Source organism: Lingula anatina, chromosome 5, assembly GCF_051362555.1.
Source record: "Lingula anatina isolate TDL-2025a chromosome 5, LinAna3.0, whole genome shotgun sequence".
Taxonomy (NCBI): Eukaryota; Metazoa; Brachiopoda; class Lingulata; order Lingulida; family Lingulidae; genus Lingula; species Lingula anatina.
Window position 1 is genome coordinate 3,950,206 of NC_141771.1, and position 15,896 is coordinate 3,966,101.

The 15,896-nt window shown below is 37.5% G+C and overlaps 3 protein-coding genes across 8 annotated transcripts in view; all 3 read right to left on the reverse strand.

Annotated features, from left to right (window-relative positions):
* Nucleotides 1–6,346: 6,346 nt before the first annotated feature.
* LOC147761497 (uncharacterized) lies at nucleotides 6,347–8,578 on the reverse strand. Its single transcript, XM_087012630.1, has 6 exons — nucleotides 8,326–8,578; nucleotides 8,066–8,113; nucleotides 7,877–7,939; nucleotides 7,535–7,670; nucleotides 7,195–7,318; nucleotides 6,347–6,885 (listed from the first exon to the last, which is right to left on the reverse strand). Exons 1-5 carry the CDS (start codon nucleotides 8,342–8,344, stop codon nucleotides 7,207–7,209), a joined length of 378 nt encoding a protein of 125 aa, XP_086868756.1. The 5' UTR covers nucleotides 8,345–8,578; the 3' UTR covers nucleotides 6,347–6,885; nucleotides 7,195–7,206.
* Nucleotides 8,579–9,024: 446 nt separating this feature from the next.
* On the reverse strand, nucleotides 9,025–10,510 carry LOC106151750 (histidine N-acetyltransferase). Its single transcript, XM_013525139.2, has 2 exons — nucleotides 10,062–10,510; nucleotides 9,025–9,813 (listed from the first exon to the last, which is right to left on the reverse strand). Exons 1-2 carry the CDS (start codon nucleotides 10,507–10,509, stop codon nucleotides 9,332–9,334), a joined length of 930 nt encoding a protein of 309 aa, XP_013380593.2. The 5' UTR covers nucleotide 10,510; the 3' UTR covers nucleotides 9,025–9,331.
* Nucleotides 10,511–11,214: 704 nt separating this feature from the next.
* Nucleotides 11,215–15,896, reverse strand: part of LOC106151756 (telomerase reverse transcriptase) — a 31,911-nt gene continuing 27,229 nt past the window's right edge. For 5 of the 6 annotated variants that reach the window (XM_087012624.1, XM_087012625.1, XM_087012622.1 and 2 more), the window contains 9 exons: nucleotides 15,137–15,344; nucleotides 14,670–14,756; nucleotides 14,063–14,143; nucleotides 13,607–13,667; nucleotides 13,166–13,208; nucleotides 12,792–12,921; nucleotides 12,089–12,194; nucleotides 11,761–11,866; nucleotides 11,215–11,384 (listed from right to left, as the gene is read on the reverse strand). In XM_087012624.1, coding sequence (XP_086868750.1) covers nucleotides 11,298–11,384; nucleotides 11,761–11,866; nucleotides 12,089–12,194; nucleotides 12,792–12,921; nucleotides 13,166–13,208; nucleotides 13,607–13,667; nucleotides 14,063–14,143; nucleotides 14,670–14,756; nucleotides 15,137–15,344 — 909 coding nt within the window. In that variant the 3' untranslated portion in view covers nucleotides 11,215–11,297. The remainder of the gene's footprint in view (nucleotides 11,385–11,760; nucleotides 11,867–12,088; nucleotides 12,195–12,791; nucleotides 12,922–13,165; nucleotides 13,209–13,606; nucleotides 13,668–14,062; nucleotides 14,144–14,669; nucleotides 14,757–15,136; nucleotides 15,345–15,896) is intronic. The other variant, XR_015334451.1, reaches the window with a different exon arrangement.

Below are 15,896 nucleotides of genomic sequence, written 5' to 3' on the forward strand. Positions count from 1 at the left end.
CCTGGGCGGTTTTAGTATTGAGCAGTCTTTACTCCTTCAAATGTCGACTGCGGACTTGCCCCCGGGTACTGTATGAACATATTATGAACAGTCTTGAGAAGCAAGGGTGCAAGAAATGAAAGGAGGGGCAGGAAAAGACAAAATGTGTGCTTGTTAAAAACAACAGAGGCGACGCAACTTTTGTTAAACAATTAAAAATTTCTCTCTGATAATCCCACCGAGAAGATAGGGCATTTAGATGCAATACAGTACATTCGGTGTTAGATTTTGCCCAATTTAATTGCAATATCTGTGGCACCAATCTAAGTACTTTTAACTGAAGAGAAAGGAAATGTTATTGACGACGGATACTTTATTCTAATGACCAGCAATATGTTCGTTTTAAATCGATCACTTAATGTAAACTTTCTAAAGTATACCGTGTTTTTATGCAAAAGGTAATTTGCTAGGACCCACGAGAGCCCAGATTGGTTCTCGTGACATCCCGATTCAGGGGCCCGGTCGTTGTCGTGATTGACTGACGTGCCTCATCCGGGATTCGAACTCGTGACTTTGCGTTGCCATGGTTGATGGCGCTTTGAGTACCTCATTTGCATCCAAGCACGCTACCGACTGCGCCGTGACAGACCCGCCCACCCTCCATACGTACGAGTTTCCTCTTATAGTAACCAATCGGAATTTTTTAGATTTAATTCTGGAGAAAAAAATTACTACATTTCCTGAATCTCGAACCAGCGTACCGGTTTCTGTCTGATCACGAGACAGCAAAGTTACCACGGAGCCACGCCAGCTTCGATACTACTCAATGATCAGATGGAAACTTTCAACCTTGCCACGGACAGGGCCAAGTTGGATGTACATGTGTATATCTGCTTCTCCGATCGATAATCCGGGTGCCGCATTTCATCCCACGCACAGTTTATCATGAACGGTAAAATTCATGATGTACAGGAAGCCATGCGTGTTTGAGAACCAAAAACACGGAACTGAGAGTTTGTTTTACCCTAAGATTAATTTTGGCTTTACCCATGATATTAAAGAGTATGTAGTGGGATCAAAGCCGGTTCACTCACAACAGGCGTCTTTTAGTTTTAGCGAGACCCTAAGAAGAGAGGGAAAAAACATTCAAATGTCTAGTAACTGGTGCGATTTCCATATAAACAATTGCAGCGATGGAAATTTTGAATAAAACACATTTTGCAAATAATTCCACAGAGAAGATATCATTTTTCTGCTGAACACGGTTAACAGATGGTATGACGTGCTGTTTTAACTTTAAAAAAAACTACTGAATCAATTCAAATTCCTTGGCTTTCATCGACAGGCCTGCTCGGAACGTTTCTAGTTAGATGACTTCAGATGCTTTTATTTTCATTTTGTTTTGCGCTGAGATAACGTTTGCTTTCACCCCTGACGATATACAGCACAATGAGGTCCACAGCTGTTCACACCTGGGCGGTTTTAGTATTGAGCAGTCTTTACTCCTTCAAATGTCGACTGCGGACTTGCCCCCGGGTACTGTATGAACATATTATGAACAGTCTTGAGAAGCAAGGGTGCAAGAAATGAAAGGAGGGGCAGGAAAAGACAAAATGTGTGCTTGTTAAAAACAACAGAGGCGACGCAACTTTTGTTAAACAATTAAAAATTTCTCTCTGATAATCCCACCGAGAAGATAGGGCATTTAGATGCAATACAGTACATTCGGTGTTAGATTTTGCCCAATTTAATTGCAATATCTGTGGCACCAATCTAAGTACTTTTAACTGAAGAGAAAGGAAATGTTATTGACGACGGATACTTTATTCTAATGACCAGCAATATGTTCGTTTTAAATCGATCACTTAATGTAAACTTTCTAAAGTATACCGTGTTTTTTATGCAAAAGGTAATTTGCTAGGACCCACGAGAGCCCAGATTGGTTCTCGTGACATCCCGATTCAGGGGCCCGGTCGTTGTCGTGATTGACTGACGTGCCTCATCCGGGACTCGAACTCGTGACTTTGCGTTGCCATGGTTGATGGCGCTTTGGGTACCTCATTTGCATCCAAGCACGCTACCGACTGTGCCGTGACAGACCCGCCCACCCTACCTACGTACGAGTTTCCTCATATAGTAACCAATCGGATTTTTTTAGATTTAATTCTGGAGAAAAAAAATACCACATTTGCTGAGTCTCGAACCAGCGTTCCGGTTTCTGTCTGATCACGAGACAGCAAAGTTACCACGGAGCCACGCCAGCTTCGTTACTACTCAATGATCAGATGGAAACTTTCAACCTTGCCACGGACAGGGCCAAGTTGGATGTACATGTGTATATCTGCTTCTCCGATCGATAATCCGGGTGCCGCATTTCATCCCACGCACAGTTTATCATGAACGGTAAAATTCATGATGTACAGGAAGCCATGCGTGTTTGAGAACCAAAAACACGGAACTGAGAGTTTGTTTTACCCTAAGATTAATTTTGGCTTTACCCATGATATTAAAGAGTATGTAGTGGGATCAAAGCCGGTTCACTCACAACAGGCGTCTTTTAGTTTTAGCGAGACCCTAAGAAGAGAGGGAAAAAACATTCAAATGTCTAGTAACTGGTGCGATTTCCATATAAGCAATTGCAGCGATGGAAATTTTTGAATAAAACATATTTTGCAAATAATTCCACAGAGAAGATATCATTTTTCTGCTGAACACGGTTAACAGATGGTATGACGTGCTGTTTTAACTTAAAAAAAAAAAACTACTGAATCAATTAAAATTCCTTGGCTTTCATCGACAGGCCTGCTCGGAACGTTTCTAGTTAGATGACTTCAGATGCTTTTATTTTCATTTTGTTTTGCGCTGAGATAACGTTTGCTTTCACCCCTGACGATATACAGCACAATGAGGTCCACAGCTGTTCACACCTGGGCGGTTTTAGTATTGAGCAGTCTTTACTCCTTCAAATGTCGACTGCGGACTTGCCCCCGGGTACTGTATGAACATATTATGAACAGTCTTGAGAAGCAAGGGTGCAAGAAATGAAAGGAGGGGCAGGAAAAGACAAAATGTGTGCTTGTTAAAAACAACAGAGGCGACGCGACTTTTGTTAAACAATTAAAAATTTCTCTCTGATAATCCCACCGAGAAGATAGGGCATTTAGATGCAATACAGTACATTCGGTGTTAGATTTTGCCCAATTTAATTGCAATATCTGTGGCACCAATCTAAGTACTTTTAACTGAAGAGAAAGGAAATGTTATTGACGACGGATACTTTATTCTAATGACCAGCAATATGTTCGTTTTAAATCGATCACTTAATGTAAACTTTCTAAAGTATACCGTGTTTTTATGCAAAAGGTAATTTGCTAGGACCCACGAGAGCCCAGATTGGTTCTCGTGACATCCCGATTCAGGGGCCCGGTCGTTGTCGTGATTGACTGACGTGCCTCATCCGGGATTCGAACTCGTGACTTTGCGTTGCCATGGTTGATGGCGCTTTGGGTACCTCATTTGCATCCAAGCACGCTACCGACTGCGCGAGTGCCTTCGTATTGGCCTCAATGCTTCTGCCTATGACATTTTGGAGAATGGGTCTATTTACACAAGCCATGAGGTTCATGATTCTACGGGAAACTTTTCTAATCCATACGTCAACCAAATAAATAGCAATCTATCCGCTACTGAAGGAATCGTATCGGTGATATGCTTAGCCATAGCTTGTTAATGTATACTTATACGGATTGTCTTGCAGCCATGTGTTGCCGTCTTTCGGATGTTTCCAGGGAGGCTTCGATTTTGCCTCGTTTTTGTCCTCTTTATATCGAAAGTCCTCTTCCTAAGGAGATCATTTTTTCTTGGCAACGAAGTCGGATGCCAAATTATTGCTGTATTGTTCCACTAGAGTGTACTGTGTTCCTTTCTCTGGATGAACGCCATTGCAGTTGACATGACGTGGACATATGGCACGAAATCGTCACTGACTTCCGACTGATCTGCGGGGTCGAAAAAACGGTTCCACGCGTACTGTATCTACACCTCGCTTTGCTCCGGGTTGATTGTGGCCACATGTCTTATTTTGGACTTTGTCGACATCAACGAAGACTTCCAAGCAAATTACGCGTCAGGTATTTGCTGGATTTCCAAGAAATACCCTCTTATTATATTCATGGTGGCCCCAGTCGGCTTGATTATCCTTGTGAACCTGATACTTTTTACGATAGCCTCCCGAGCAATTCATGGCGCCATGAACAACGACAAAGAACTGAACTCTTCTAAAAATAAAAACCACCCCTTTTCCTTCTACGTGAAGTTGCTTACATTGATGGGAACACATTGGGTGTTTGGTTTTATTACCAGTTCGATGAGTGACCCAACAGTGTTCACTGTGTTTTGGTATATATTTATTGTCACAGCCACATTGGACGGTGCGTACATCTTTCTATCTACAGTGTACACCAAGTGAGAATGGAAGATTTGAGAAAAATTCAGATTGAAAACAAGCCGCCATGCTCTGGACTCTACACCCGTGTTCCTCGCCTCGTCAAAAAGGAGCAACGTAACGTCGAAGAGTAAAAGCGCATGAACAATGTATCTCTAATGTGAGAGTGATTACACAGATACTGAATCTGAAACTGTGGCGAAAACAGCTCACAAAACCTGCACTTTGAACGGAGAGGTATGCTGAAATCCCAGAAACAATAAAAAAACGTACCAAGAACAGTTCACAGGACGTTTTGTCTCTTATTTTTCTAGTAATATATCTTAATGTATTATATTTGACACCTAAAAAGCATACTGTCATTCTATATTTAAACTGTTTTCTAGAAAATCTTTTTCACAGAAAAATACCATTTAGGTAACTAGCAGAACTGTACTTTGCCTGCTAACTGTTTCAAACTGGGGAGACCACACAAGTTGTCCCAGGCGCCATTTGAAAGGGGCGTCACTGACAGGTTTTACAGGCCTTAACTTATTGGTAGTCATTATCCCCATATGGAAATGTCTTTATTATATTATATCATTACTTAATAGTAAATGCATCTATAATTTTATTTCTATTGTACATTTCCATCTACCCATGTGTATGTATACGTTACAATGAATAAATCATTTAAGCATCTTATTTGAAATGTGTGGCTTGACAGAGGCGCCGTTTTGAATTCCCTGGCCGGTATATTAAAAGATAAAATTAACGTAATTTATTGGGCCATAGCCGAGTAGGGTACATGTAGCAGGGGCGGATCCAGGATTATTTAAAGGGGGTGGGGTGGGGGACGAAGCCACTTGGCTTGGGGTTAGGGGCCTGATGTAAGGCCTCGAAAAACTTTTGGTATTTTAGAGGGTGAACGGTGCCATTTGCTTTGGTTCACCTAGTCAAAATTCTAATTTCAAAAGGGGACCAGAAATTGAGGGGGGGGGGGGGGGGGTCAGGACCCCCTAACCCCCCCTCTAAATTCGCCATTGAATAGGGCCGATAGTTAAGACATGATTAAATCGGCGTGTTTTCTGAAAGAACGTATTCAGTCCTGTGTATGGTTACAGTTATTTAAGAATGACACTTTTATAAATTACATATCACGAACTTTAACACAATGATAGGCATACAATATCTTAAAAAGCGCGAAATACGGCAATGACTAAAATAATTTAATCTTCTGTAGTGATTTTAACTTGATCGTTGGAAGTGGAAAAATGATAATTAGTTTTAAATTAGTTAAAAATGAAAGGGCATTTAAACAGCAATTACATTGCGAGTTATTTAAATTGAGGATCAAATTGTTTTCAAAACGTACACGAAAAAAGATATATTAAGCACATATTCCTAAAAAATGGTTAAATAAATCAAAATAAACAAAATGCAAAAATTAACGCTAAAACTACATTTTCGAAAAAAATCCTACCGTGACTTCTTAAAGCTTTTTTGGTCAGATGATTAAAATATACTTCAGTTTATCAAACTCATTCTTGATTTCTCAGAGAAAGACAAAACAAAAAAAAGTTAAGAATCTTTGAGTATTAATTTTCCGAAAGACATAAGAAGCAATTTTTATGCATCAAGTGTCTTTTTTGATTACCACAATACGACGAAAATGTGCAAAGTTATTAACTTTGAAATTGCAGAGAAATTGTTGGAATTCGTGATTATGAAAGAAAGCATATAATAAAGACATTAATTATTATGTAAAAAAGAGTTGATGTAAATAAAAGCTTTTCAAGTAAGGGTGCAGTAGTCAGAGGGGAGGGAGGGGTGCTTAAATCTTTCGATAGGAGAAAATTGCCCTTAGTCAATTGCAAAGAAATTCCGTTTGGCCGGTAAATTCCGTGGAGATCACCTTTAACATATTCATTTTGACACAAGTCGTTCATGATTGAGTGTTTTTATTATTGAAATATGAAAGTCATAACAACAAAATAAACAATACACAATAATTATGTTTTCTTGTCAATGTTTAAAAGCGACGAGAACAGTCATGCCATTACCATCGGTTTCATCAACAGAATAAAGTACTTGTACACATGAGAAAATACCATACAAGACAGGTACCGCAGTTTAAACAAGGGGGGGGGGGGCAATCACCACATATATACATCGCAGTCAGTTTCTAAAGACAGTTCTGACTTCGCCATAAATTCTGTTAATTTTTTTCCAGACTGGTGACGTGTTTTATAATCAGAACACGTTGTCGTCCAGTTTTTCACTCCATTCTTCTTTCCAACTCTACCCTCTCTAGACCTAGTGTGACTGCTCTTTATCACCATCACCCATCATCATCAAATTAAGACTTTCCAGCGAAATCATCCTGCTATCACCGCCACTGGACTGGGTGTTGTCTTGTTCTCCGACTCGTGCTTTGATGGAACTTCAGCTAAGACGAAGAATTGCACACCCATTCCCCTCGTCTGAAATACAAAGTATAATACACGTAAAAAGGTTGGCTGGGCTCAAAAAAAGATTGTTGAGATTGAAATATCGAAATGGATTTTGGTCGTGGTTTCTAGACTTTCCCTCGGAATGGCCACGTACATTTTGTATTTTCTTTTCAATTAATTTATCAATCAGCTGTATACATGTATATTTCATACATCGCAAGCATTGGGCATCTGTGCACGATCTTTTTTTAAAGTTTCACCTCACGTTGTTTACGTAAACATTTCAACATAATGTACATAATGACACAAATAATTCGCATCTTGTCCCTTTTACCTCACCTGTGGCTAATTTTATGCTTCATCGATCTCCTCCATCAAATCCTCCACTACGTCATTCAGGTCCTTACGAGACAGTTTGGACATGTCCAGTTCGTCAGAGTCATCACGTGGGTCTGTCAGATTTCTTATAAAAAAGAAAAGAAAAAAATAGTAAGCAGATGGGTTTAAAATGCGATGCTTATTTACTCAGTATGTATCAGCGTTCAGAAGTTCTATTTAGCTTTAGTATAACCCTTATACTATAACCACATAGCTTGATCATTGTTAAAGATAAACTCCCATGGTTAAATTAAACTAAATCCTTTTTTATTCACTGGACATAACAAGTGGCAGAAATGACCTCTCTGTCTGATGACCACCAGTAACAGTGAAGATATCGCCAGGAGTCCGAGGGGTTCTCTGGACCTGCAAGGACACACCAATGACCAATAGATCGTCCCTATCCTCCACGTGTTCTTCAGATAGACTGGGGCCAACTGCAATAACGACGAAAGTTTAGTGCCTGATTATCCGTAATATGACATATATTCTGACGTAAATCTGATATTATATTATATAATATATTATTTTCTTAAAGAAGACTGCTTGGGTTGGGAAATATATTTACTCCACATTTCGTTTACAAGAATAACGTGATACTAATGAAAGGCTTTTATTTATAAAGACAATTTATAACGGTAACCTTTATTCCCTCCTCCTCTGAAGAAATTTCTTATCCTTTGTCGGAGTCCCAACTTCTTCTTATCTGAAATTAATCATTACGTATGTATTTTTCAGTAGGGCCTAATTGCAAACTAATGTCACTGTTATTTTGGATTTGAAAAATCGTTAATAAAGCAGTTGTCTTCAAAATCATTTTTTTTATTATTACCATTGTTAGACTCCTCCCATGCTCCGTGATGGCCGTTGGAGACAACAGCTGTAATAAGAACAATAATATTTATTACAACATATCCAATATTCGGAGGAAAAAGCCGAATAGTGATAACTACAATACTTGGCGCGTTTATTGCCAGTACTGTGAATTCTTTTACAAGTCAAAATCAAACTGAAATTACGAAAGATAAACACCAACAAAAAAATAACGTTTAACATACAGGAGGTAGAAGGATAACACAATTTCATACTTACTAGACTGGGTGCATCCCATAGTATTCCTCTAAATTAAAACAATTTTTAGCAGCGCTAAGTCAGGGAATACCTTTCCGCTGTGCGAAAAAGTGCATTATGGTACCGTAGCTACTGTGACGTCACAAAGTGAGGGCGCGTCTTGAAGTTCTCCACGTACATTTCACTGACAAAGGGCGTTACGTCATAGCTACGGTATAACTCATTTTCTCTTTGGAAACTTGAAGTAGACATTTAGAAAAGAAATTTAGAAGAGTCAATACGTAGCATCCATGACGTCACAAAGTAAAGGCGTGTCTTGACGCCGTTGACGTATATTTCACTGATGACAGGGCACCAACAATGCTATTCAAAGCAAGAGTACTTTTTATAATTCGAAGTTTTAGGAACAGATTAAAAAAGGGGAACAAGCTTTGTACTCGTATAACGAAATTGAATATTGCCTCTTATATACAGTGCATAATTTATGAAAGTCAATTTTTGTGGAATGATTTTTTTACAAATTTCATCCCGTATTTAGTTATAATAAATGGAAACGTCGCCTAAGTAAAAATAAATAATTGACGGACTTTCAAAAAATATCTCAAAAACTGTATCATAAAACGCGGCGCAAAGGGCTGGGATCAAACTAGTTGATCCATGGTCCGTATTTTAAACATGATCAGAGTAAGCCTGGAAAAACAAAAACAAAATCATTTCAAATAATATCGAAGGATGTTTATTTATATTTAAGACATAAGGTGCAAATTTTTTTGTGTACCAAGTGCCTTGATTAATTGCCACGACACACATTTTAGAATATAATGCATTTATTAGTCGAATTAAATTCGAAATACGTTATCATGAAAGACACTGGTGATTGAGTCTGCTTATAATCAGGGAAAGATCTGAAAATCTCGTTTGAAAAAAGTGTTTTGGATGAGCAGATAATGCCAAATACGTGTTAGTGTAGGAGAATAGGAAAAGGCTATGTAAGAACTCCCTTGAGCAATCGAAAATCAAGAAACTTTCACAGTTTTTCTTCCAAAAGCAACACGTCATAAACAGAGTGACCAAAAAAGCTTTTCCTGTCCTCAAGTCCTAGACGATACACGTTCTCCTTCAGTTCTCCAACTGGGAAATTTTCATCAACAAACAACTGAACAAATACGTTATCTATATTCAGTTCCTTTGCTTTAATCTGTGTATTGTTGACATGGCAACAGATATGATTATACAAGGCAGCGCTTCTGCCGTAAATGTCGATAAGAACTCGCAGACCAACGCGTGGGCAGCGCACTTGCGTCACAGCGCTGAAACACCCCGACGTCAATTCAGCCGTTCCATTTGACACGTACAGATCGCTCTCGTTTTCAATCTGTTCGGCGTTGCTGGGCAGGATGGAATATGGGACGCCGTTAATAACAACACCGTCAGGAAACATGGTTGCTGTGGTCCCTGAAGACAGCCAATCTGCCGCCGATATCTTGTTCACTCCGGCAATTTCAGAACCTGAAACGAAAAAAAAAATTATAAAAACTCAGTAAAATTTCAAAAGGAAAAATAAATATCCGCAAGTAACTTTTACCAAGCCTTCGCCTGCATGAGCTTTTAAGACAAACTAAAGCTTTAATACAGCATAGCATTAGTTAAATGACACCTAGCGCAATTTCACCATCTTTACGGCACCTAATACAATGAACAAAGACCACAACATGTCAGGTATGTAATAATAATAACACCAGCACTCGTTTTATTACATTTAATGTGAGTGGTAAGGGCTCCAAAGCAGAACAGTTTTCTTCTCGATATTTCCACCATTCTGAGAGGCATCTTCACCGGTTTTCCCTCAGACGCGAACTCGATATCTCGTCTTTTCCTCAGCCCGGGATGCTTGACCCTCTCTTCTTTAATAATGAACTCCACCAGTCGCTCCGCTATCCCGTGTTTTTGATGCGTCGGCTTCACTCTTCCTGCTCTTAACACTAAGGTGGTGGCATCGTCGTTGACGTGGGCAATACAGAACGCCACGGCCTCGCCCTTCAGCTCTGCGAGGTAGGCCGTTATGTGGGGGGACGTCAAATACCGGGGGTAATAATCAGGCAGATAGTCCAGCCCCTCGTACACGTGGTCATTTATACCCAGAACGGCGTCAAAGTCTTCCAACGCGGCGCAGCGGATTATCAAATTGTCCATTGCAGTGTCCATGTAGAAAAATTCTGGTCAAACTCAAATATCCATGTTAGCTGAGAAATTATAATCGACTGCTAAGTTTCTCAAAAACAAACTGGTCTCATTGTTTACCCTGATAACGCACAGCCCTGGGGTCAATGATAACTCTGTTTATTCATACCTAAAGGCCCTCGAGTCAGTGACGTGAAGGACGTTTGGCCAGGGCATATCTCATACAGTTATCAATGACCCTGATCGTAAGATGCCTTCCAATATCTTTCCTGGCCTTTGCTCGGAGCAAGCAAATATGTTTTGTTCGATTAACTAAACATCTTTTTCGTTGCCTTAGTTTACAAGTGAAAACCATCAGTAGAAGTAGTCACTCAGATAATGACAGCATATATGCTAATTGTCATTCAGTCTTTTTGTGTGTGTGTGTGTGTGTGGGGGGGGGGGGGCGGCGGCAGGAAAGGAACCGCCCTTGGACAGGGAAAGGTCCCTTCTGAATCAAAATTTAATAAACTCATAGGTTCTTTGCCATTTCTCAAGTTGGGGTTAAAAAGGTCACATTTTTGAGAAAACGAGACCCCCCACTCTGAAACTGCTGGCTACACTCCTGCTATGTTCCAGAGTCACAGCTGCCGGAGAAATAGTCTAGATACCCTCCACAGCTGATTTCAGCACTGACCAATCCTACCGCTGCCTCCAAGTACATGATCAACATTTTCCAGCCATTTCAATCCCTTGGTGATCCTCGGCTGGAGAGATCTGTGGTAGTCTTGACTGCATAGTGTAGATTCTCCTTGGAGAGCATAGCTTTCTTTTTACAGCATAATATCGTCAAACTCCCGGGGTTCTCCTTGACTGGTAATTTCTGTCAAATTTTGATAGGTGGTACTAGTAGTAAGTTTCTGGAATAAATGGTAAAATTCTTTAAATAATTTGTATCCAGATAAAGGGGTGAGGATTGTTTTATTTTTCAGTGTTAAATGGCAAGTCTTTTAATTAAAATAATAATATTTTAATCACAGCAACATTAATGATAAACTATTATTATACATGTTAAGAAACCCTGTAATACATACAAACAAACGTATTCATTTTAGTATTCTCACTCAAATGTCTAATTCATTCAATTCTACATCAACCTCTGGAAAAAAATGCACCCTTATTGAAATTTCTAAACACATCCAACTATAAACTCATCTGTCATACTGTGCATGCAATGCAAACTAAAATACAACATCTCAACTCTAAAATGATGACTGGAGAATACTTTGTACTTACCATTTTCCTTTCGCATCTAGAAAACCTTGTTTGAAGTAGTTTCAACAGTTTAAAGTAGCCCCCTTGGTGTTTTTGTAGAACCTGGAGGAAGGCTCTGAGACCTAACCTGGAAATAATAATAATAATAATAATAATAATAATAATGACCAAAAGTTTCAAAAACTATTGCAAATTGAAATGATCCCATGATTTAAAATATTTAATATAAAGAAGAGAGAGAAGAGTGAATTTTACCTGTGGTGGTAAAAAACAAAAATCAGAAAAATCAATTAAAGGCAAAAAACTGCTTTACAGATTGTAATTTATTCTAAATCAGTGGTGCTCTCACCATTCTGTCAGATCCTCTTTGATCCTTGTTCCTGGGTCTTTATGCTTGTCCCACACTCTGTGCTTGCCATAGCAGAAAAACAGATGAATGAGCTCCTGAATCAAGCCTGGGGGAAGGGGGGGGATGAAAAGATTCAGAATATGCTTTTTTTTTAATAAATTAAAAAAACCAAGACGAAATCTTTTAGGAATCTAAACAAAATGAAAAAAAAACAGACAAGTTAACTTATTAACAGTATTGATAAACACAACGTGAATAAAATAAATAACACCAAATACAATATACAGATTGAATATTATTTTTAAAAAGTTGACTTATATGCCAACCACTTGTTATTAAAGAAGGAAATCTGCATCTTTTATGTAATAACATTTAATTCAATTTCACTGGACTGTTGTTCTTCACATCTGAAATATTGTTACAGACATTTAGTTACTTTGCATTAGGTTGACAATATTTCAGATGTGAAGAACAACAGTCCAGTGAAATTGAATTAAATGTTACAGACATTTAGTTACAAAAATACTTTTCTTCCGAGTCTTTCAAATGGGGGCGTCTCGATAGTCCAAAGGTTCATTGGTTCGAAAAATGGTAACATTTTCATCAGTTTTTTAATCAAGGGTTCACTGGTCCAAAGGTTCTATAGTGGACATTCGGACCAATGAACCTTCAGACTATTGCTCTGGCCCCTTTCAAATTATACCTAAGAAGAAAGCTGGGTTTTCATTGGCTTTCCTTCCTGTGGGGAACTTTTTCATGAAACAATGAAATCTCCTGGCTGTCATCAGGAACATCTTGTAGGTGGAAAGCAGAACAGTCGGGAGATAATTCAGCTGAAAAGCAAATTTAACATTTCAATAACAAAATTTTAAAGTAAAAAAAAATCATTAAGGATTTGAACTATTTTTGAAGTCATAGAATACAGCATATGTACATGATTAAATATAAATATTAATTATTAACATTACACAAAAAAAAAAAAACAGAGAAGTTATTTTAGCTAGCACAGTTGATTGATGTCTGAATTCAGATAAAATTCTAAAAAGATATTCTCTGATTCATGAGATATTAACTTACTTGGATATCCAAGAAAATTCCATGGCATCTTTGTTTGAGAGAACTGTAAGGTATGAATGTGACAGTTTCATAATTACATTAATTTTTTTCATATGAATCATTTTGGGTATGTGAATGAAAGCATTAACAGAATCTTTTTTGGTGCAGAACAACTGTGAACTGATCTAATGGTCTGATATGAACCCCCAGAGAGAGAAAGGGGAACAAGATAAGCCTCACTGCAATATTATCAAAATAAAGGGATGAAATGTTTTCAATACTTGAGGTATGATAATTAACATTGTATGCAAATCAAGTGGCAGCCATGATGAATAAAAACAAGCAAACAACAGAATTGCCTAATATTGTCAGTTTTATTTAAAGCAGATTCCATTAAAAACAGGCAGAACAGGGACCAAATGTCTCATTAGTTACTAGGCTATGCAGACTACTTATACTTACAATGCCAAAGTCTCCCTCAAAGCTCTTACTCCACATTCCACTGTCATTGTGTCTCTCAAATCTGGATCAAAACAAATGTATCAAATCTGAATAAACTCGAGTTAAATAAAATGTAATTGAACTAAATCTAGTTCAATAAATAACCTTATTATCAATCAGTTAATATAAACTGACTCATTGATTAGCTCAATTCTCTTACTAAATTATTTATCTATCATCCAAAAATAAAGACTGTGAAGGAAGTGATATATAATGTGTGTAATTAATTTACAAGGTGATCATTGCAGTAAATGATGGAAACAACAATGATTTTATTGATAACATTTAATAGTAACAAGACTGAGACTACTGATATAAATAATTGAATAAATAATATAAATTGAATAAAAATTAATGATTCAGAATATAAATTAAAAATAAATAAAAATAAAATATATAAAGATATAAAGTTCTCACTCAGTCCATTATAACGGCTGTAGTCCACCATGACCTCTAAGGTTGCCATGTGCAGACATAACCCACACCATGGAAACAGTGCTGGAAAGTATACAGGGACATAAGACCAACACTTGGGAAGAAAACAACAAAAAATTGGACTAGAGAAAAAAAAAATGATGAAATTCTTGACAGATTTGAAAGAAAAATCAACTGATATACATGATTTGATAATACATCAAAGAAAAATAACATACTATCCACAACATTTCAAGAAGTAACATATGAATATTTATTTCTATGATGTGGTAAAACTAGCTAATAAAAACTGAAACGGCCAAAAGAATGACTGGAAATGCAAACTCCATTTAACATAATGCAGCTAATATCATAATTCAACAATTTTGATAAGGAAACTATTATTAATATTATTTTTATTACTGATATAATTTTAATATTACTATTTAATATAAATATTGTTATTATTATAATTATTACCATTACTATTTTTATAAACATTATTATTATTATTGTTATCATTATTATTATTATAACTACTACTACCACTATTTCAAACTGTTCTAGAAGTGTAAAAGAGTCTCAATTACAACTGTCCCCACAAGGTTACCTGCAGAACAAACAGGAATTATGTCATCACTCTCAAAACTGGCCAAGGTCTTGGACTTGTTGATGAAACAATTAAATTCTTTTATACCTAAAAGTGGAAATAAATTACCCTTGATAAAATCTATGAATGAAATATAAAATATATGTGGTGTTTAATGGGATATAGTGAAAAGAAAAACTGTCCAAAACCTTGTATGATAGCTAAAAACTGCATGGCTGATGAATTCATGTCCTAAATTCTTAATTAAAAGACATATTTTCGTCTTTAAATTTATTTTTGTTCCTGCAAAATGTATATGATGCTTATAATCATGATAAATTAATTGATTAAAAATAGTCCCCCTCCCATATTGTCTCATGAATTGGTAGCCCTGGAAGGAATAATGTGTGCTTGTGCAAGCATTTGTGCATATGTGCAAGTGAGTGGAGAAGAGAGGCTGCAAGATAACAGCCAAAGAAGAGACCTACCATCACTCAATCTTTTCAAAAAAGCCCTGGCATTCTCCAAATGTGGTGTCACGAACAGGAAATCATCCACATGCCGCATGAGCAGCTCTCCCTCCGACACTGCTAACACGTCCCTCTCCATGGCAGCGTAGTACAGGTTACATAACATGGACGATAGGACGGAACCCTGGCTGATCCCTCGGAACTGGTGGTAATACCGTCTGCCAACCTGGACATTGCAATGAAATTTCTACTGATAAAATGAAAGAGGAGAAAAAGCTAAAGACAAAATGATGGCTAATTCTGGTGAAGAATTAACAACAACGGTGTTCAAAATTTGGGTATTCAGAATTTGTTGTTTTTTTCCCCATCAAAATTACAATGTTGTACAGGGACTACATTCTGTAACAGTAAGAACTGCTGGGATAGGTAGATGTATGTCAAATAATAAAAGAACTATTATACAGAACAATAATTCACAGCATGTTGTCTACGGAGTTGAAACAATGTAGCAAAATAAACATACAAATAATGAGTTTAGAAAATCTTTTCACAAAAATGGCAAATACACAGACAAAACATTCCATCAAACATTTTCACATGAGCAGGTGCATTCTAGCAAACAATGAAGAAATTATCCAAACATGCAATGCTTACAGTGACAAACTTTATGAACATTAGTTAGTTTGACATCAATATCTCTTTAGCTGATAAAGAGGTCAATCTTCAGACCCCTCGGTTAGGTAACATGTGCATCAACCTTACCTTTACCATGAACCAG